This window comes from Tetrapisispora phaffii, chromosome 1, assembly GCF_000236905.1.
Source record: "Tetrapisispora phaffii CBS 4417 chromosome 1, complete genome".
In the NCBI taxonomy this organism is placed as follows: domain Eukaryota; kingdom Fungi; phylum Ascomycota; class Saccharomycetes; order Saccharomycetales; family Saccharomycetaceae; genus Tetrapisispora; species Tetrapisispora phaffii.
In genome coordinates this window covers 566,063-588,353 of record NC_016520.1, presented here as the reverse complement: position 1 = coordinate 588,353, position 22,291 = coordinate 566,063, and the positions used below count along the sequence as shown (strand labels likewise).

The following is a 22,291-nucleotide window of genomic DNA, read 5'->3' as shown; positions in this document are numbered from 1 at the left end:
TATAGAAAATATACGGTTATGTTTGGAGTAGATTGGTGCTCTCGTATTGAAACAAAATAGCGGAAATATAACCTTTAATTACTTGCCTATGTATAAACCAAACTACTGTATTCTTAATAATTCAAAAGCTTGATAACGGAAGTCGATTTACTTTTCTTTATACCATCATCACCTTTTCAGGTTGATAGTATTTATTTTTTTGATAAAGCGAAATTTTATTTTTGATCTATTACCGATAGTAAGGTAAGATTCGGGACCATAGTAAAAAATCCATATTTAATATGATTATATTATATATAGATGTTATAATGAAATGGTAATGATGGTGCTATATAAAAATGCATAGTTTATATACATTACAATATATGTACATACACATGTACACATATATAATATTATATTCCAATAATTTACTGTAATTACTGTATTCAAACAAATATACCACTTGCGAGAATCAATAGTACTCCGAAACAAGACCATTTCAGACACGTCGTACCAAGACTGTGTTCTTCTATTGTTTCAGAATCGTCATCATCACCATGGTGATGATGATTATCACTGAAACCAACACCAGTTTGGAACATTTGCAGTGCTATCACCAATAAAAACCCAGCAGTCAAACTTAAGAAGAAATCCATACTAATCGAGCCATCTAAATCTGAGCCCTCTTTATTTCTAAAAAAGAGGTATCCAATGAGGGCACCAATAGGCTGAGAACCACCACCTAATACTGCAGTAATCAAAATCGGAATTCCTTTAGATTCTAAAGCTGCATAAAATGGTAAGGTCATAGCAAAGCCTTCAACAAAATTGTGAATGGCTAAACTTATAAATATTGAAAGGCCAAGTTCGGATGATTCATTACTTCTGTTAGTGTAGTATATTATGAAACCTTCAGGTAGTTTATGTATCGTCAGCACTAAACATGTTTGTAGGCCAATTGATAATAGCTTTGAAAAAGGTGTCTCTAATTTATGATGATGATCCTTTAGATGCGATTTATGAGTTTTTGCAGAGTAAACTGAAGTTGAAGAATGCTGACCTGATGTTGCTGATTCGGATTGCGTTGCGTAGGAATGAGATTGAGGTTGCATGTTTGATCCCACAATTACTCCTTCATAAGAAGCTTTCTTTTTCAAGAAGTTATGACGATAAGTTGGAAGATTCTCTAAATCATAACCGACATCATTTTCCAAACAAGATAATCCGATTCTTTTGCTATGTAGTTTTCCCGCTTCTAATCTATTTTCAGAATTGAACTCGGATCCATTTGTAAGGTGAAAACTCAAGGAAGTAGACCTTTGTATATGCTTTGAAACAATACCTTCGGCTTGAGAGCCATTGTAACAACTAAAGCTTTTCGTTTTTATTATTGGAACACATTCTTCACTATTTGTAGTCGCACCATTTTTCGTAAACAATTTCGTAATCGTTGCTGATGTATTTGTTCTTCTTGTATTATTAGATAATAACGGGGAAGATTCCGCATCTGTTGATTGATCATTATTAGACATGTCATTAACTTCAGATATATCAGTGTAGATATTATCGGCTGGTGCCTGACTGTACTGTCCTCTGTTGTCCTTAGTGGAATCATCCCTATTTTCAGGAGAAGTGTTGTCATGAAGGTGATCATGGCTATGGCTATGATCACCTTCATCCACATGATCTTGGTCATTATTTTCATGAGCGCAGTGAAGCAAGGACTCGCTTGCATATGAATGTACCAAGTAGTTCACGGAAAAACTTATAAATATACCCAAACTTACCGCAACAAAAACAGGAATATTATTATTACCATCCATTCGAGGCAACATTTTATACAGAGAAGTTGTAATCATTGACCCTGCACTAAGAGATAGCCCATAATTAATTAACTTTGTATTGATATTTTTCTTTGTTCTAAATAAAATTGAAATAACTGGGACCATCAAACCACCAGTTATACACAGGATCGAATTGACTAAAGTATAGGTAACCCATTTTGGCGTCGTACTACTCATGATCAAACAGCAGTTTCTTCAACAGCAGTAGAATTAACAAAAATAAATAAACCTTCCCGGCAACTATAATGTTAACTAGAACCACTATGGTATTATATAAGAGGAATTGACCTAAAGTAACACTTGAATAGTATTATAGCAAGCTATAATTTTTTTTGCAACAAGTTTATATAGTAAAAACCTTTCCCTTTATTATATAAATAGATTATCAATTATTTTGAACTTTAATTACAAATATTTATAACTATATACTGTTATAATTTTTCCTTTCAATCCTTTTTAATGTTGATACCTTTTTGTATAATTAGCTTTCTTTCGCGCGGACCTATTCCTCTCTAAAAACCTTTAAAAAACCTTAATCATTAAAAAATGAAGCTCTGTTAGAAAGTGACATCAAAATATTGATCACTGATAAGTGATCTTTAAAAACCAGATATATGGCTTATTTTAGATAGTAAGACTATAGTATATATTTTAAGTAACGACATAATTCATTCTGTGTCTTTGCTTTGGAGCTGTATTAAAAACAGAGAACTTAAAAATAATTCGAAAATGCGGGTGTATGAGAAATTGATTAGCCCATTGTTAAAGGCACATCCAAGAGAACAAGACAATATTTGCTCTGAAGAGGCAAAAACAAAAATAATTAAGTATTTACTAATAAGAGTGTTGATGTTAATCATATGAATATAACGATTCAGTTTCAATATCTTTGGTATAAATGCCTTTCTCTTCATTAAAATCCCCCATGCTACTCATTGAATCTATGTGATATCGTAAAGTACGAGCTGTGTCTCTTTGTTTTCTTCCTTTCAATATTAAAGATGTTAATATTATATATTCGAAGAAATAATGAAAAACAAAAATATGCAATGAGTTGAAAGGCAAAATGAATTCAAGTTAAAGATATGGAATGAATATCATTTATATTTTTTGCCTTAATTCATAGACATTTTAGATCTATCCGATTGTTATTGAACAAGGGGATACAGTTTGTTATTTCCTGCTTAATTATTTTTTATACCCATAAGAATTAAAGAGTGTAATAATACACAGGCGAAAATAGTTCAAGTTGCGTTGGTACTAAGTATTTCAATATTTATTTGAGGAAATTGGGAATATAAAGGTGTCAATATGTCAGTAACTCCATCACAAGAACATTCCGCAGCTATTTCGTCCAAAGGGGTATCAGGATTGAAAGATTTTTCTGGACAAGAAGATAAAACTGAAGAGGCTTTAAGATCGTTTATTGTCTTGGATGATTGTAAATATGCTTCGAAAAATATTGGTAATGCAAAAAATAATGAATTCATGGAATGTGACTGTTATGAAGAGTTCGAAGATGGTCGTAATAAGGCTTGTTCCGAGTATTCGGACTGTATTAATAGATTGACTTTGATAGAGTGTGTCAATGGCTTATGTAATACCTGTGGTGATAATTGTGAAAATCAAAAATTTCAGAAGAAAGAATATGCTGATATCTCTATATTCAAAACTGAACTTAAAGGTTACGGTGTACGAGCAAATTCAGATTTAGAGGAAAATCAATTTATATATGAATATAAAGGTGAAGTTATCGAAGAAAATGAATTTAGAGAGAGATTGATTGAATACGATCAGAGGGGTTTCAAGCATTTTTACTTTATGATGCTTCAAAGTGGCGAATTCATTGATGCAACGATTAAAGGTGCTTTGGCCAGATTTTGCAACCATTCATGTAACCCTAACGCATATGTAAATAAATGGGAAGTCGCAGGTAAGTTAAGAATGGGTATTTTTGCAAAGAGGAGGATTTCAAAAGGTGAAGAAATAACATTTGACTACAATGTCGATAGATATGGTGCCACAGCTCAAAAATGTTACTGTGGTGAATCAAACTGTATAGGTTACATGGGTGGTAAAACACAAACTGATTCAGCATCATTATTGCCAAAGAATTATGCTGATGCCTTGGGTGTTCAGATCTTCGATGGAGAAAAATGGATAAAAGAAATGAAAGCTCAAGGTATAAAAATTGAAAAACAAGTTGCAAATAATATCAATATGGATTTCGTAGAATCTTTGGAGCTTTCGGCTTGTTTCTCTATGGATGAAGTAGCTAAAGTCATGTCTGTTCTTCTACAAATTGATAATGAATATATTGGTAAGAAGTTACTTGGTAGATTATTTGACATATTAGATGAAACTCTATTGACACAAGTGATTAAATTTCATGGATATAGTTGTTTTGCAAAGTTATTGAAGGTTTATATAAAGGATATTGAATTAGTAGCTCAAATATTGGAGTTTCTACTTAGACTTCCAAAATCAACTAAAAATGGTATAACATCATCTCAGATTGATAAAGAAATATCGAAAATAATATCAGCGGAACCAGAACTTTCAAAAATTGGTAATGAATTATTGGAAAAGTGGAATAGCTATGAGACCTACAATAGAATTTCAAAGAAAGAGTTCAATGATAGTAACAAAGGTGGTATGATTGATCTAAGGAGGATTAAACTGCCTCATGGATGGGAAATTATCCATGAGAATGGCCGTCCTATGTACTATAATGCCCAATTGAAAACAAAGCTTCACAATCCTCCAAATTCGACCTCTAATATATTTAAAGTTCATTCTAATCCAAACGTCAATAAATTGGCTAATAGAAGTTACAATAATTTACATAACAGTCCATCTGGCAGTGATAATCGTCTAAATAAAAGAGTTAAAAGAAATTGGGTTCCCGATGAGGAATATGAAGTAAAGAAGAAATTGAGAATCGAGCAAGAGCAGAAAGCGTTAGATGAAGCTAAACTTCAGGAAGAAATATTATTAAAAGAAAAATTCGAGCAAGAAACCAGAATGAGAGATGACCTTGCAAAAATTATTGAGGAAGCTAATAATCAGAAACAATTAGCTGCAATGAAGGATATGGAAGTGACAATGCAGGGAGAAGAAAAAAAGAAAAAGAAGATATCAAAGAATAAACAAGAGGTCCTCGAACACAAATGGAACAAGTACTTTGCAACTTTCGTTCCAAATATATTAAAAAAATATAAAGATCAGCATAACTTGAGCCATGACCATATAAAAAATTGCGCAAGAGATATTGTCAAGACCTTAACTGCAAAAGAGTTGAAGAAGAACGCCGATAAAACTCCTCCAGAGAAGCCTAGTTCTGAGAAGCTTGCAAAGGTTAAATCTTTTGTTAAAGGATATATGGAAAAGTTTATAATAAAATATAATGAGAAAAAGAGATCAAAGACTGTCTGAGTTGACTGCTACGCCAACATCATTAAACTAAATTGTATACATATCTATATAATAAATTGCATTAATATTACGTTTGTTTCAACCAAATTCAGATAATGTCTATATCTCAATGGATATATAAGGTTTCAATTTTACATTAGTTGACTTTTCATAGTAATACCAATACAAAATATTCATTCATTTTCGAAAATGTTAGGTTATTTATAAATTTCAGTAACAAAAAATTGTTCCCGTGATATCATGTCAGTTTCAGATCGTGTAATTACCTAATTAGGAAATTTACAACTGAAACAATATAAAATACATATGACCTTAAAAATTGAGATGAGATGTATTTAAGTAAACCATTATCCTTGAATAAAAATTTCTATTATATGTGATGGATTGTATTGTTAAATCATGCAAGTTCAATAAATTGTGTTTATATAATGCCCATCAAAAATACAACTTACAAAATGGAAAATATCTTTGATACCTTCGAAGTGAACGAGACTAAAGAATACAATTCCTCTCTCAGTCATAAATGTTATTGTCAATGCCAATCATGTAATATAAGCAAGAAATATATTAAATTTATTCCTAAATTGTTTATTGTTGGATTTTTATTGCCTATATCCTGGCTATTTTTGATCTACTTATACATATGGCCATATATGTATGTAAATTCAGAAATTGATCATGAAGCAATTGATCTGGAAGATCTTCCAACTGCTTTTGAGATTCATCAAATGTTGGATGAACAATATATTGATGTAACTTCAGAGAACACAATGCATTCCATCGAAACTGAAAGAAATAGAAAAGGCTCAATATCAGGTTCGAATCTTGCCCTATGTAGAGAAAAGTTAATTACGAAGGTTTCTGAAAGTATTGTTAATTCACATTACGAAATAAGAAGAAGCATTATTGCTTGGGCTTTAAGATCATTGTTAGGTGTTGTCTCATACATCATTATAATTATATTTTTGGTATTAACACTTAAAAAATCTACCAAATAAGCAAGGTAGTATAATCGATTGATGTCTATGAGAATGTGGATTGCTTAATAATAACAAAAGAAGTACAACGAGATACAGTTTATTAGTATTTTTTCTTAAAGTCGACATTTGATATACTTACTGGTCAATAAGCCGTCTAATATCATTAATCAAATTACGCTTTTAAGAAAAATCAAATTAACTAAGATCACAAATCTGGTTTTAATTGAGCCTAAATTTTTTTTTTTTTAATATGGCATCGCTGACAAAAAAAAACATTTTAATGTGTTCCTCACGTATCTACAGCTAAAATTATTTTCAATATCTTTAACCATCTTCAATGCATATATGATGTAGTACAGTATAATAATCAAGCCTTTTGGCAATAATGTGTTTTTATTTACATTATTAATATAGGTAACCATTTATCATTATTGAGAACTAACTGTTGCTATACAAATACTCTGTTTCAAGATTTTTTCATTTTTTGTCTGAGATTTTTTTTGTTGATGTGTTTTTTTACGTGCGATGTCGGTAAAATTCATTGTGACACCGATTAGGAAAGTGTTATTTTATACTTAAGCGTTACCGAACAATGAACATCATGCATTGATATTCATAAAAGGTTAAAATAGACAATGGTAATCTTTCAATGATCATTACCCATAAAAGAAATGAATTTTAGGAGACTAAATAATGCAAGCCTTTAATTAGACTGTTTCAACTGGTCCTAATTTAAAACATTTTTGCTGCTAAAACTAATGATGAAAGTCTTGTAAAATAATATATAAACCGAGCCATGAATGAGAATTAATGTCACAATGTTTATGAGTTTGTAATGCTTTTTCGGCTAATAGTTGAACCTTTAAACATGACCATACAACAAATTAATATATAATAAATTAACATCGAAATATGTCATATGAATCTAATATAATTGGATTAAGTACGGTCGCACTAATTCTTCTAATTCCGCCATTTATATGGCATTCACATTCTAAAAATATCCCAGCTGTTATTTTACTGATATGGTTAACACTTATGAATATAAAATCAATTGTAGATTCTGCAATATGGAGTAATAGTGATTTTGCTACTAATTGGGATGGGAAAATCTGGTGTGATATTATGACAAAATTGCAAATGGGTGCTAATATTGGTATTTCTTGTTCAGTGACAAATATTGTTTATAACCTTCATTATATTCTAAAGGCTGACCAAGTCTTATTAGAATGGGATTCGTGGAAAAGAATTGTCATAGATTTGTCTATTAGTTTAATAACACCGATATGTGTAATGGGTTTCTCGTATATTTTACAAGTATTCAGGTATGGTATTGCTAGATACAGCGGTTGTCAAAATTTACTTACACCATCGTGGATTACTACAGTTCTTTACACTATGTGGATGCTGATTTGGGCTCTTGTTGGTACCATATATGCTATATCTCTATTATACATTTTCTATAAAAAGAAAAAGGATGTTAAGGATATTTTACACTGTACCAATTCTGGTTTAAATCTAGCTAGGTTTGTGAGATTGTTAATATTTTGTTTACTTATTATCTTAGTCATGTTTCCATTCTCAATATATACATTTGTTCAAGATCTACAAAATTTACAGAAGAATTTCGATTTTAAATCGACACATTCAAACTCATCATGGAATATCATAATTAGGTTTGATCCAGGTAGGCCATTATACAATATTTGGTTGTATATCTTAATGTCATATTTGGTTTTCATCATATTTGGACTAGGATCAGATGCTTTAAATATGTATGAAAGAATATTATACTCAATGAAATTAGGTTTCATTGTAGAATTATTCAAAAAACTTAAACCAACGGTCAATAAAGACAGTAAAGTTGGAGAAATATTCAACAAAATATACCCGATATCAGCTAGAAGTAACTATGTTGATGATTACAATTTGGATAGAGTATGGTCTAATACTGGTACCGATAATAGCATGGTTAGTGAAGTGAACTATCTGTATAACAGCACCGTAAGTACACCAGTTGAGCAAGAAGCAAAGGCAATTTTTTATAACGATATAAGCAAAGAAGAGATTAGATTTTCCAGCAGTTCAGCATCATCTAATAAAGAAAGTATCGAAACATATGTTGGTAATAATGATAACTCATTTATTCCAATCAGAGTCATTAGAGGAAACCGTAATGTCAGAAATGAGAATGTTATTGAACAAGAAAGTGATAATGAAATCCACTCAGGTAATGACTTAGATTATCATTTTAAATTGGAAAGGAAAGAGTAATATATATGATGATGTAAAAATATATAAATGTACATAAACTTATACAATAATGTATATTTTTATGGAGATAATAATAGGAAATCAAAACTTAATGAACATAATTAAATTTTTCTATAGTTTACTTTTCTTGGAGTTAACGATATTCTTTGAGATGGATTATACCAGCTACCATTATCAGAAGGCATAGCTGCTCTTGTGGCGTAGTTAACGTCACTAGTGACTGAACCAGACCAACCTGCAGTGATTGTAGTTTGTTGCACAACCTTTGTACTCAATGAAGTATAATAGGTGACTCCACTAGTTGGAAATCTTCTTGTCCATGTTGTTGCAGTTACGGTAGAAACTGGTGGAGTTTGCATTGGAGCGAATCTAGACACACCGGATTGTGAATAGTATGGTATTGAAAAAGATGCAGAATTAATACTATTCGTACTTGTTGAAGTGACAATAGAAGTTTGTGGAACTGGTTGTGTGGAATCTGTGTACGTGTAAGACGTGGAGCCAGTCATTGATGCAAGAGTGAATCTTGGAGTGTAATGAATTGTGGAACCTTCCCCTTCAACAAAACCATAAATTTGAATATAATATTGACCATCACCAGTTCGGGAACTAGGGAATGACACAGTGTAACTATACGTACCGGAAGATGAAAGATCTATATCTTCTAAACGAATTTCAGAATCTAAAGTTGCGACAGGATGAATGTTAGTATTAGGACCTGTCTCTAGAACGAATGAAAAATATGAGAATTTTGACATGGATGGATATGCATTGTTGTCAATCCAATCGATTTCAATCGAGACTATACCATTGTTTGGAGTGAATACAGAATTTTTCACTGGCCTATATGGTTCAACATCACCCAACACAAAAGAAATTAAAGTGAATATAAAAAATAATACCTTAAAAATCATAATTATTTTTTTTTCAAATTAAATCAAACAATGGATTGCTTTAATTCTTTCAAGTTTAACGTTTTCTGTTGTTATTTTAGTGAATGCTTTCTTGTTATAGGAAATAAAAGGAATGTATATATATATATATATATATATTATATATATAATGGTATTTATTGAATCAAGTAATAATGATCTAAGTATAAAAACCTTTAAATATAGTAATATTTTGCTTAGATGATTACTATGCTTTTTACTTTGACTATAAATTATTATGCTTTATATATGCTTGCTCACTTTGAGTATGATTTATTTTTCAAAAAAAGAAGCAAAAGCAAAAAACATTTCATTACCCGGCTAGAACAAACGATGTGTCACGTGCCTTACAATCACGTGATGACTTATATAATTTTGTCCGGGTACCCTTTATTTTAGAGTAATCATAGTTTACGAATCGTGTATGATTTTTTTAATTATTGTTTTTGTGTTCAGCATAATATATATAGATTTTACAATAACAACGATAATAATAATAAGAACTAGATAAATTCTAATACTTAAGGTGAAGAATAATGTTTACATTTATTAGTTCAATAGAGGAGCACTAGATAATTCAACTTAGTGCATGGAGTTGTGAAGAATTAATTCATAGCTTGGTATTTAGTAGTGGTTATAAGACCGGTTACTAAGATTGTAATATTGATTTTTGCTTGACTTACTGTGAATATTTTATGGGGGGTTATTGCATTAAGTATAAAACATAACTAATAATAGTAATAATAATAATAATAATAATAGAATCAGTAACATAATAGTTGACTTTTAATGGATAACTCGGAATCGACATTGAATGTGGATGATTTAGAAGACACCAATGTGTTAGGTATAAATGGGGATCCAATGAAGTTCGAAAACCAAGATGAATTGGAAGTTAAGCATGCTGATGATGATGGAGTTGAGGATCAAATGGATATGGATGTCGCAGACGATGAGTTATTAGGTAACGTGAGTCTTGAAAATGGGCATGATAGTATGGATGTTGATGCTGGTGAAGGTGAAGTTATTGAAAGTGATAATAAAAGTAATGTTCAAGCTGTACAAGGTGTTGATAACAAGGAGAATGAGAAAGATTATGATTCAAATGAGAAAAACTTAGAATCTAAAGAAGCTAATAATGATTTTGTAAGGGATGCGGAGTATAAAGAAAATATTAACGGAGGTGATAATCAAGATGACAGTGTCGACATACACAATAATGCTAAAGAGTTAGAAAATATTCAAAATGAAAGCAATGGAGAATCACAAGATGATCAAAATGGCAACGAATCTGAAAAGGAAGGAGATCTACAGCAACAAGAACAAGAGATAGAACCACTAAACTTCGATGAGAAAGAAAAATTAGAAGATTCATTTCAAATTGAACAAGAACGCAAAGGCTTTCAAGATAAACTTCAAAATAACGTTGAAGATGAAGATGAAAAGGAGAATAGAACTGGAAATGAATATCAAAATGCAGAAAAAAATGAATATCAAAATGAAGATGAGAATGCATCTCAATCCGAATCTGAGCTGAAATCACATGACATACGAGAGCAGATTAATGATGATAGCATTGACTTGCAAGCTGCCGGTCAAGAACCAAAATCCAACGAAATAGACACAGAATTAACAAATTCAGCAATGTTACCAAATGTGGAGACAGATAAGCTTATACTGAATCAAGATAATACCCAAAATGATATTGATTATCCTGCTTCGAATGATATTACAGCTGTGCCAGAAGTAAACAATCATACCACGTTCGAACATTCCGAAAAAACTGCAGATAAAGATATTGATGATGCACATGATGTTGCAAATGAAACTCAGAATAAAGATACAGTTGAATCACATGAAATTACAAACGGAACTCAACAAAAGGATGTATCTGAAGTATCAGTTCAAGAAATAGGCGATAAAATAAATAATGAACATTTTGGACAAACTGTTCTTAAAAATAACGAAAATAATAGTGAAAGTCCTGATGTGGCTTCTAAGGATGAAACTCACTTATTTGATACCCAAAATAATAAACAAAATGAAGATGGTTTAGAGAGAAAACTAGACACCTATGCTATGAATTCTAAAAGTCCAAATCCAGTCAAAAATGATGGCATAATTGACAATAACGTTGTAGAAACTGATGCAAATCATTCTGAAGAAGAACAAAATAAGGCTAATGATCAAGAGGAAGAAGACGACGAAGATGATGATGATGATGATGTCGATATGTTTAATGAAAATTCTAAGGATGAAGAAGATCCTAGTAAAGATAAGCGTTCTGAAGCTGAAAAATTGTATATACCACAATCTCATAAAATAGTTATTCCAAGCTACTCAAGATGGTTCGATTTAAACAAAATTAATGCACTTGAAAAAAAATCATTGCCAGAATTCTTTACAAAAAGAATTGCTTCGAAAACTCCACAGGTTTATGTGAAATATCGTAATTTCATGGTAAACACATATAGGATTAATCCAAATGAATATTTTACTGTGACAGCAGCTAGAAGAAATATATCTGGTGATGCGGCAGCTTTATTTAGGGTTCATAAGTTTTTGATGAAATGGGGTTTGATTAACTATCAAGTAGCAGCTGAACTACTGCCAAAACCGTTCGAGCCACCTTTAACAAAATTATATAAAGTTTCCCATGATGCGCCAAAAGGTTTATTTCCATTTGAAAGCTATAAGCCGTCCGTACAGTTACCAGACATGGTAAAATTGAAAAAAATGATGGATTTAGATGAAAACTCTCCAGGTCTAGGGAAATATTTATCTGAAGCAAAGAGAAAATTTGATGAGGTCACTGACTTCTCTGATGAAACGAATAAAAGCCTTGTTGAAAATAAAATTCAATCTCCTACGGGTGCTGAGGATAGTTTGGTTTCAGGTAGGTTAATTAAAAGACCAAAAATATTAGATGAAGTTGAAAATATTAACAGCAAAAATCCTGTTACTTGGACAAAGGATGAATTGAAAGCTCTATTAAATGGTATTCAAAAATATGGTGTTGACTGGTATAAGATCGCTAAAGGAGTAGGAAATAAAACGCCAGAACATTGTATATTGAAATTCATTCAATTGCCAATTGAAGATAAGTACTTGTATAATGAAATGAATGGAGCTGATAAAAGTGACCTAGGTCCTATAAAATTTGCTCCTCATTTACCATTTTCCAAGGCTGATAATCCAATATTGTCAACCATTGCATTTTTAGTTGGTTTGGTTAATCCAAGCGTAGTTCAAAGTATGACAAATAGAGCAATCACTAAAATTGCGGAGGAAGAAGAAGAAAAAGCAGCATCGGAACAAGTTAAGGAAAACTATAATGATACTAGTGGATCAGTAAATGAAGGTTCAGAAATTGCATTAGCATCCGTTGGTATCCGTTCTCATATTTTTAAAACACATGAAGAGAGGAAATTAAATTCCATTTCAAATCAACTTATTGCCTCACAATTGGAGAAAGTTGATATGAAACTAAAATTGCTTGATAATATTGAAAAATCTCTTGAATTGGAAAAAAAGGCATTACAGGTTCAACAAGAAGAAATATTTCTACAAAAACTCTCATTAGCAAAACATTCCATGTCTGTTTATAATAAATTTAATGAACTAGTTGAGCTTACAGAACTTGGTGAAGATTCAGAAAAATTAGTAACAATATTAGACGATATTAAAGCCTCTTTGTCGAATCCACCTGTTATTTCATTTGGTTCAAGAGATGAATCATCGAAAGATGATGAATCAATCACTAATGATGATAAAAATGTAAAGAATAAACATGGTTCGATAGAAAATTTCAAACCGGTATCGCTAGCTTCCCCACAATCTTATAGGTATTGGTCAGCCTAAAAATATTGTATTTACTTTTTTAATATCAATGGATTCATTATTTAAAGAAAAGTGAAAAATAATTGCATAAACAAATTCTTGATTTTGATTATTGATATACTATTAGTTTTGCTATATTTTTATATAAGATTATCTATATACAATTGTAATATTTTATAGACCACGTACAAATAATATTTAATAAGTATTTTACGATTCTGTTATTTTTTAATTTCGAAACAATTTTTCATGAAAGAAAGCGGAAGAGTAATTGTTAACATTGACCTATAATTTGGGAACCTTTATATATATAAAAGAAAAAAGATGTAAAGTTCCAAATAAAAGCACTTATACATCTTAAGTTCAATCTAATAAAAGAGTGTATGGATTTAGATATATATAATGTTAACTAAGAGCAGACCTTTGATTAGAAATGTATTGAAAAATCTGGGCAGCTTGAGATACCTAAGCTGCACTAGTCATATTGGATCCTCTGTGCCTTTGGGTATTGATACAACCTTAGAGAATAATACTGTCACAGAAACAAATAGATTATCAAAAACTTTAACGAAATTTTGGGATAAAGTATCTATAAAAAATGATCTGATCAATAATAATATATTGATTCAATTGGATGGAAGAACCATTAATACACCATTAGGCAATAAATTAGCGGTGGACTCTTCACGAAAAATGCTAGCATATTTATTGATGAATGAATGGAAAAACCTACCGTCACTTTCTATTAGACAATATTCATTACCATTAACATCATTAGTTTCACGTTGCATCGATCTTGAGAAACTACATTTGGAAGGTGATGCCGATGCTATTGAAAAGTATAACGGTAATCTGGAGAAAATGATTTCGGATACTTTAAGGTATTTAGATACTGATACATTATTAATATTTTCTCCAAGGAAAGAATTTGAAGGTAAACTAAGGGAAGAGCAAGATAAATTGTATCTTCCAATAATTGAGCAAATTGAAAGGTTTTTATCAAAACTCTCTAAAAAGTCTATCAAGCTAAACGTTTTGGATTCAGATCTACACGGTTTACGTGGTAATCAGCAAGATAAAGATACTAGAGAAGCTGCTGCAAATTATCTGAGATCCTTATCATATTGGGATTTAGCTATTTTTGAGAAAGTAGTATTGACAACAAAGTCTTTTATTTGTGGTATTTTAGTTATTTTGAATAAAACAAATGGATCAAGTGAACTAGGCATTTCTCATACCACCGAAGATATTATAAGATATTCCACATTGGAAACTATATTTCAAACTGAAAGATGGGGTGAAGTCGAAGACACTCATGATGTTAATAAACGTGATATCTTTAGGAATATTACGGCAGCATCTATTGTCGCATTCAAAGAATAGGAATATTTATTTGATTATTCATGCCGAATATCATTGCTCCTGTAAATAGTAAGACTCACTACAATGCTATCTGCGTGTATACAGTTATCTAAGAATTCTATACTATTTTAAATTTTTATGTACATATTTTAATTGTATAGTTCTCTTCAATGCTATGATTATATTTAACTTCGAGATCACAGAGTGAATATAGCATTTAACTCATAAAATTTGACTATAAACGTCGTTTGTTACTATATTATTTTGGAACTCGAATAATTCTTTGCGGTTTGTTGCAAAATCAATTAGAGATATACCAGTTCTTCCAAGCCTTTTGACATCGTCGATATAAGACACAAATAGATTGGACATATTGCTTTTAGATTCGATATCGGTTATATCGCTTTGAGTCTGAAACTTCAAAGCAATTTTCTCCTTCTCATATTCTTGACTGTAAATGGATAAGTGAGTTATAGAATTAAATTCCCATAAATTGTTAATATTATTATATGTGTGATGTTTGACCTTAATAAGGGATAATAATTTTCGAGATTTTAATAATTTTAAATCAAGATCTATCAAATCTTCATTTTCAGATTTTGAGTCTGTACTATAATTTGTATTTCTTGAAGTAGGACTGATCCTACTAAAAAATGAAGAAGAGGTAGTTGATATGGTATTCAAAGTATGAGAAGTTGTTAGTTTTGCTTCATTAGGTGTGGATGGTTTCGAGATTTTTAGACAATTCGTTAATGCATTTAATAAAAGATCAGAGTTATTACATCTAATGGTGAAAGTACAGTTGTCAGAAATAGATGCACAACTCTTAATAACATTTTTGTTGGTACATCTAATTTGGATATCCTTTGCTGTTGATTTGAAAAATCTACAATTTGAATCAAGCGCAAGTAGTAACTTTCCTGATGGAGCAGTGTTTATCACGATTTCTTGCAATAGTAGGAAATTCAAATTTGATGTAGTAGTAAATATATTTATAGTGAATAAATCTGTTAAAATATTTTGCCAGCGATTCTTATTCCACATTGTCAATATACAACCTTCACTATTAAATGTCTCTGTGTGCCTTTTTGGATTAAAATACTCCAATATTTCAAATGATTGTATGTTTCTATTCTGAACCGGTGTTGCAGCATTCGTAGACGAGGGGCTCTCAGTTGAATCGAATGTAAAAAATGTAGATGTACTACTGCTGATGATAGAATTATCGTCGTTAGAAATTGGTGAGGTATCAATAGCTAAATTCTTCTTATTCTTTTTAGAATTGAAGAAACTCAATAAGGAAGTAGATTTCTTTTTTGAATAAAAATTTGGTTCATACTTTTTTGTATCTGTCAAAAATGATTTATCATAATCAATCATAAAGCTGTTGTTTTTACTATCAATTTTATTGTCTGTCAAGCTAGTATATGAATTTCCTATACTCTCGGAGGATATTATGCTGGATGCGTAATATACTTCTTCGGCAGTATGTTCAATTATATTATTGCTATCGATTCTTTCTAGAGAACATGAACTGGAAACGCTTCGAATATTTTGGGCTTTATTATACTCCTCTTTAGGGGATAGTAATACATTAATAGATTCATCGAATTCTTTTAATTTATCATAACTCATGATTGTTATGCTTTCCAATGAATCATCTTGTGGCGATGGCAATTCCATTGATGTTTGAATTGTCGGACTTGTTTGCTGATTGCTTGATAATGAACTTGAATAAGAGATTGACAAAGGTTTGGAGCGATGCAGTGAAGATAAACTTTTGCAGTTTTTGTAGTTACTATATAAAGGTGACAATCCATTTTTTTGAGTGTGTGAGGATTCTAGTGATATCCCAATTCCTTGTACCATATTATGTTCTTTTAGATGTTTTAACTTGTTGTATTTTTCATAAAATTTAGTATTTGGTGTATTCATAAGAGACGCTGGCGCGACTTTAAAATTATTCTTGTGATCACTATATTGGAAATAATTGTAAAAATAATGTTTCCAATATGATTCCCAATGTTCAACATTGATAGCCTTCAATTCAAACTGTAGTCCATTTCCAGAATTAGTTTCAAATATTAATGAATTGAAGGTTCCTTTTATAATTCGTAAATCTGTTGATCTAATTACAGGGAATAATAGTGTTCTACCAATATCTGATAAATCTACTTCATTGTTTAATAAGTTATCTAAGATTTTTTCAGCAGTTGATAATAGTGAGCACTTATTGATTTTAAAAATTGTGAATTGCTTGCTGTCAAGTAAACAGACTTCCACCGGCAGGTTATGAATGTTCAGTTTCGATGAGGTTAACTTAAAATTTTCTCTTTTTATTATATTTTCCTTGGTGAGAGAAGGACTGGTTATAATATTATTTGTGAATGATGTCAGATCTATTGTTTGATTAAATTTTATAATGTTCAAGCTTGCATCTCTGTAACATTTCTCGAACTCATATTTGAATTCATTAATAATATATTTTAGAGAACTTGGTAATCGAGTTCCATAGGTATTATTGTATACTTCTAATCTAGAAAGGACTGTTAATATGCACTGGATAAACGATCGCTGTTTTATTGATCTAAATGTGCTTATGTTATAGTCAAATATCAGATTTATGCTGGTCATTAATATATTTGAGTAACTTTCTAGAACTCTATTCATGTTCATGAATTTGATTATTGCATTATCATAAATAATATTATCTGCTGGAAATGAAGGCAGCCTCTTATAATTTTCTATTAGATAACTTGATGCAAGTGCGATATGTTTTAATTGGTTGACAATATGCAACATTGGGTCAAATCTTGAAACATACCTATGCGATTCGCATAAGGCTAGTAACTGTGCTAAGGCAGTAAGCTCTTCTTCATGTCTGGAACTCATTGTGTCGTTAACGCTCAATAATATTTCGGCCTCTTTAGTCTTTTATTTGGGCATTACTAATTCAGCTTTCGAATCTTTAATAAATGTCTTTTTAACCCTTAGTGATATATATAACGATATTCTATAGCATCATCAGATGGAAATTTTCTTTTTCTATGATGAAAAAAAATGGAATTGGGCAACGTATATAATGAATTTGAATGCTGTTCAATGAACTAGAATATGATATAAGTTCATAGTTGTGTAGCCCCACATACAATTAACTCACAAAGAAAATGTTGTCTTGTTTCGTGTTTCACGTAAAATTGATTTCGCGTTTTACGTGTTTGGCGAAATGCGATGACCTTGAAATAAGTTTTCCATTTTAGGATTATATGTCGAACAAAGGAACAGAGGACAGTGAGGGACAGTATGTATACATAGGAGAACTCAGATATAGAGAGGGCTTGCATTGCAACTCTATTAACTCATAATAATGGCGATAATCATGACTATAATTTATTCTTTAGAGATTTGAATTAATAGTTAAATGTCCTTAATATTATTAGACACATATACAATGCAAGCGAATAGTAAACTAGCATAATCTGTACCGGTTTGCGTACGAGTGTCTTTTACTTTGGGAACTAACATAAACAAACTTTATTAAATAATTATTATTTTGCAGTTTCTCTCGTTACAATATATATCGATCTATATAAGTAAGTTACTAAACCATAAATATCCGCCAAAAATGTCTACTTGTATGATACAAGAATAGTAATAGATTTATGGTTTGCCATTTAAGTAAATAACATAATGTTGATGTTATAATAATGTATTTTGGAAGAAACCTACCGCATGCTAAGGAAATGAGTTATGCGCTATCTCATATGAAACATTGCTTAAATCAACGTACACAATCGATGGTACATATTTTGATTAAATTGAAAAATGTTATGAACAATGCTTAATGAGGTCACTCCATTATGAACGCTGACTACGGCTATGAATTTCAATTGATCTAAACAGAAGTTATATTGGGCAGAATTGCCAAGAAATGTAACATCGTATTGGGAAAAAGTATTTTAATCTGTATCTTTATTTGATGCTACTTTTATTTTCTTTCCCTTTGCTAATTCCATCTTTTCAGTTAAAAACACATTAATATCATCTTGTAAGCCGGTTAATTGGCATCTTAAATTACTCAAGTATGTTACTTGGTTAGAATTGTCTTCTTTCAATTTTGGTTCGGAAGGCCTATCTATATCTACTTGGCCTGCATTAAGAACATGTTCACTTGGACCGGTAGTTGCACCATTTGTTGTCTGGTATTGAGGCTTTGAAGGATCAACTTCAAATTTTTTCTCACCAAATGTTTTAGAATTATATAAAGCAGAAGGCAATGACATTTCTATTTTTGTATATTTTTGGCTCTCTCACAATAAAGGTGTTATGTTTCTAAATTTTAACACCTTTGATTTGTATAAGATTGCTGTTATAGTGCGACTTGATGCAATGCAAATTGCATTTATAATTACTTTATAATTTATGGGTACTTTATTTTACGCCCGCTTAGCTCTTTTTATGCAATATATCTATCACTCGAAACGAAATACGCAGTAAATGTAATTCCAGTTCATCTAAATACAGGATTTATTAATTATAATTGTATGTACTAAAAAAGATCAGGAAAGGTTACAACGTTTCTTTTCAAATAGATAAACCTATATAGTTTCCTGCGGTCAATGTTCTTGTAGTATCAATACTCTTCCATGGACTACCAAATGGGTTCTTTTCATCATGTTCTTTTGACTCAATTATTAGAGCGCTGCCGACTGCAATATTTTGATGAGTATTTTCACGAATAGTAAACTTAGCAGATATTCCTTTGGTTGATTCTATACCTAACCCATTAGTCATAAATCTGGCAATTAACCTTTCTTCCGAATTTCTGTGTAAAACTAATGGCTCTGTGAATCTCCAAGTGATTCTTTTCTTTTCTTTATTGAATGTCCCCTGTGGTTTTGATAACGCAGAAACAGTTTCTGCACCATCTACTGTTACAAATATTGTGACATCCTCTAATACTAATTTTTGAACACTTGGTGATAGGTCTGGAGACAACTTTAAGGTTAACACTACACTCGCTTGATGTATTTCAAAATTCCAAACAGGTAATATTATAATTGGTGCTTCGGCAGGTTTGATCGTATACTTCAATCCACCTAATGTTTTTGATTCTATAAAGTTTGGATATAGTTTATAGTCCTCGTTGTTAATTTTTTCGATGTATCCTTGATTTAATATAGTTTTATCAAAATTCGAGGAATTCTTAATTCTTAAATTAATGTAATCTGGAATACTATTCGCATGATAGTTAGGTACATAACTGAAAGCAATTTCACCAATAACTTCTGACTCGACTAGTATTCCTTCTCTAAACTTGGCATTAATCACCTCAGCTATACTTGCACTCAAACCATAAACTGTCTTATCAGATGAATGTTGAAAAACAGATTGCCCTTGTTGCATAGATGCTAATGGACCAGTTGTTTGAGGATCTAAAGTCTGAAGTTCACCTGTTACTTGAGAAAATAAGTCTGGTACAGGTTGGTGTACTCCAGCTGCTTGGGGTGGTTGCTGGAATGGGCTTGTCATAGTCGACTGAACATGAGGCATATTAAAATTTGATACATTTGAAAATAAAGATTTTCCATTAGTTAGTTGTTGTTGTTGTTGAGGAACAATGTTTGAATTTATTGCCATGTTACCAAAGCTTGGTAATATTGGCTCCGTTTTAACAGTTCTAGGAAGTGGTTTTAGTGGAGGTTGATACATGGAGAGATGAGAAATTTTGTTACTATTAGATGAAGAATCGGAATGTAATTGTGAATTATTTTCATCCTGTACCGGTGGTTGGTCCGCAAAGGGAGATGCGTTATCATCTGTTTCTTTTAGGCTATTATATATACTATTACGTTTACTTGCCGACTTACGGAAATCGGTAGTAGTACTGTTCATCCGGCTGTGTGGTCTAGAACTTGATCTATTATTTAGATCTTCTGCGCTATCTATATTGTCGCTACTAAAAGAGCCCCTTTTAAAATATTCTGGTTTTATTGAATTTGTTGTTGCACGTCTTGATGAAGATCTGACAGCTTGGTTAATATTGAAGTCTTCTTCCACAGTATCAATTCTCACGTCTTTTTCATTATTTAATGAATTTTGATTAGTTGTCTTATTCTTATTTCTGCCAAAAATTGAGCCCATTGTTGATTTTAATCTGCTATCACCTTTCTTATTATTTTTCAACGACATATTGTTTGTTGAATCTGAGAATTCGTTGTTCATTAGTTCATTATAGTTCAATGTTGATGACGAATGCAACCTAGAAGTTAGATTTCCAAAAGTGCTCCTTTTCTTCATGGGTTTACTAGGACTATTGTTTGACGAAATAAATTTAAAATCAAAGTTTGAAGCTTCTGACGCAAATCTATCGATTTCCTTTGAAGGGTCATAATCCGAATAAGATGACAATGGTTTTTCACTATGTTTGGTTGCATTTACTAGATAATCATTATAATTTGTTTGGTATCTTATAATAGATGATTTGATGTTTGCTAAATGGTCAAAATCTATAGTTTCAAATAATTCATAGATATATGGGCCTTTTGAATTCCAGTTATCAGAAAATTCATTGTTATTATTTTCTTTCATTGCTGACAAACTTGAATACAATTTTCTGCTCTTATTCCAATTAGAATCCCTTTCAGAAAAAACTCTTAAAGGTCTCAAGGATTCTTCATTGATCAAATGATTTAATCTTTCGTTGCTTTTATACTCATTTTTCAATTCATTCAAGAATAATTTCCATAGATTCATTAAATCGGTGCTTACATTTGGAAAATATTCATATTCATTGAGTTCTGAAGCACTTAAAACATTTTCACTAACTAATTTTTCATTAATAACCATTTTAAGATCAGCTTTATTCTCGTATTTTTTAAGAAGCTGTGATAATTGAGAATTATAATTCTCTCTTATCTTTTGGTAATCATTCATAACATTATAAAATTCTTTGTCAATTAGCTTTGCCTCAGATGTTCTCAAGCGTAAAATTTCAAGAGCTTCATTTGGAGCTTTGTTAGATAATATCGAGTCGACGTATCTCAATCTATCACTTGTCATGATTCTTTTTTCTGTTGTGCTTTTTTTTGCCTATTGTCTTAAACTATTCTATCGTCACTGTCATAAAGCTATTCAATAATCAAAATCAAAGATGCTTTGGTAGTGACTAGGAATCATAAATATAATTGTAATTGCGTGAGCTACTGCAGTACTAATAATCCAAACGTTTTAATAGTTAAATAATATCGAAATTCTAAACAACTTGTATATAGATTATATGGTTCATTTTTCATTTTGAATTTTCAGGTAAAGGGGAAAGTAGTTTCAAGAATGAAAAAGCGCACAATAAAATACAGAGAAAGAAAGAAACAGGAAAGAAATTACTACATACAATAGATGAACTACAAATGAGATGAACACCTTTCTTATTTAAGCAATGGTAGATAAACCGTTAAACAAAGTCCAATCGAGCTGTCGTTTAGAGATAAGTGTTCTGACGTCAAATCTATCTAAATAAACAAACGGTAGTTAAAATGCAATTTGTGAGTGCTACTTTACAACTTTTTTTCAATTCATTTGTTAGGAAACTGTTATCGACTCTGGGGGTCGTTCGACCCACTTCTTTTGCAAACAATTCGAT

The 22,291-nt window shown here is 31.0% G+C and overlaps 10 protein-coding genes across 10 annotated transcripts; 5 read left to right on the top strand and 5 right to left on the bottom strand.

Moving 5' to 3' along the window:
• Positions 1–428: 428 nt before the first annotated feature.
• On the bottom strand, positions 429–2,003 carry ZRT3 (Zn(2+) transporter ZRT3; the record flags this gene model as incomplete). Its single annotated transcript, XM_003683741.1, has 1 exon — positions 429–2,003. The coding sequence occupies one exon, from the start codon at positions 2,001–2,003 to the stop codon at positions 429–431; it is 1,575 nt and encodes a 524-aa protein (XP_003683789.1).
• Positions 2,004–3,137: 1,134 nt separating this feature from the next.
• On the top strand, positions 3,138–5,261 carry SET2 (histone methyltransferase SET2; the record flags this gene model as incomplete). The annotated part of the gene is made up of 1 exon (XM_003683740.1): positions 3,138–5,261. The coding sequence occupies one exon, from the start codon at positions 3,138–3,140 to the stop codon at positions 5,259–5,261; it is 2,124 nt and encodes a 707-aa protein (XP_003683788.1).
• Positions 5,262–5,689: 428 nt separating this feature from the next.
• On the top strand, positions 5,690–6,259 carry ASG7 (Asg7p; the record flags this gene model as incomplete). Its single annotated transcript, XM_003683739.1, has 1 exon — positions 5,690–6,259. One exon carries the CDS (start codon positions 5,690–5,692, stop codon positions 6,257–6,259), a length of 570 nt encoding a protein of 189 aa, XP_003683787.1.
• Positions 6,260–7,153: 894 nt separating this feature from the next.
• On the top strand, positions 7,154–8,515 carry STE3 (Ste3p; the record flags this gene model as incomplete). Its single annotated transcript, XM_003683738.1, has 1 exon — positions 7,154–8,515. The coding sequence occupies one exon, from the start codon at positions 7,154–7,156 to the stop codon at positions 8,513–8,515; it is 1,362 nt and encodes a 453-aa protein (XP_003683786.1).
• A 101-nt stretch (positions 8,516–8,616) lies between these two features.
• KRE9 (Kre9p) lies at positions 8,617–9,429 on the bottom strand (the record flags this gene model as incomplete). The annotated part of the gene is made up of 1 exon (XM_003683737.1): positions 8,617–9,429. The coding sequence occupies one exon, from the start codon at positions 9,427–9,429 to the stop codon at positions 8,617–8,619; it is 813 nt and encodes a 270-aa protein (XP_003683785.1).
• An 807-nt stretch (positions 9,430–10,236) lies between these two features.
• Positions 10,237–13,308, top strand: SWI3 (Swi3p; the record flags this gene model as incomplete). The annotated part of the gene is made up of 1 exon (XM_003683736.1): positions 10,237–13,308. One exon carries the CDS (start codon positions 10,237–10,239, stop codon positions 13,306–13,308), a length of 3,072 nt encoding a protein of 1,023 aa, XP_003683784.1.
• Positions 13,309–13,689: 381 nt separating this feature from the next.
• ATP12 (ATP synthase complex assembly protein ATP12) lies at positions 13,690–14,670 on the top strand (the record flags this gene model as incomplete). Its single annotated transcript, XM_003683735.1, has 1 exon — positions 13,690–14,670. One exon carries the CDS (start codon positions 13,690–13,692, stop codon positions 14,668–14,670), a length of 981 nt encoding a protein of 326 aa, XP_003683783.1.
• Positions 14,671–14,871: 201 nt separating this feature from the next.
• Positions 14,872–17,541, bottom strand: RBH1 (Rbh1p; the record flags this gene model as incomplete). The annotated part of the gene is made up of 1 exon (XM_003683734.1): positions 14,872–17,541. The coding sequence occupies one exon, from the start codon at positions 17,539–17,541 to the stop codon at positions 14,872–14,874; it is 2,670 nt and encodes an 889-aa protein (XP_003683782.1).
• Positions 17,542–18,608: 1,067 nt separating this feature from the next.
• GON7 (chromatin DNA-binding EKC/KEOPS complex subunit GON7) lies at positions 18,609–18,932 on the bottom strand (the record flags this gene model as incomplete). Its single annotated transcript, XM_003683733.1, has 1 exon — positions 18,609–18,932. One exon carries the CDS (start codon positions 18,930–18,932, stop codon positions 18,609–18,611), a length of 324 nt encoding a protein of 107 aa, XP_003683781.1.
• Positions 18,933–19,233: 301 nt separating this feature from the next.
• Positions 19,234–21,711, bottom strand: TPHA0A02640 (uncharacterized protein; the record flags this gene model as incomplete). Its single annotated transcript, XM_003683732.1, has 1 exon — positions 19,234–21,711. The coding sequence occupies one exon, from the start codon at positions 21,709–21,711 to the stop codon at positions 19,234–19,236; it is 2,478 nt and encodes an 825-aa protein (XP_003683780.1).
• Positions 21,712–22,291: the final 580 nt, after the last annotated feature.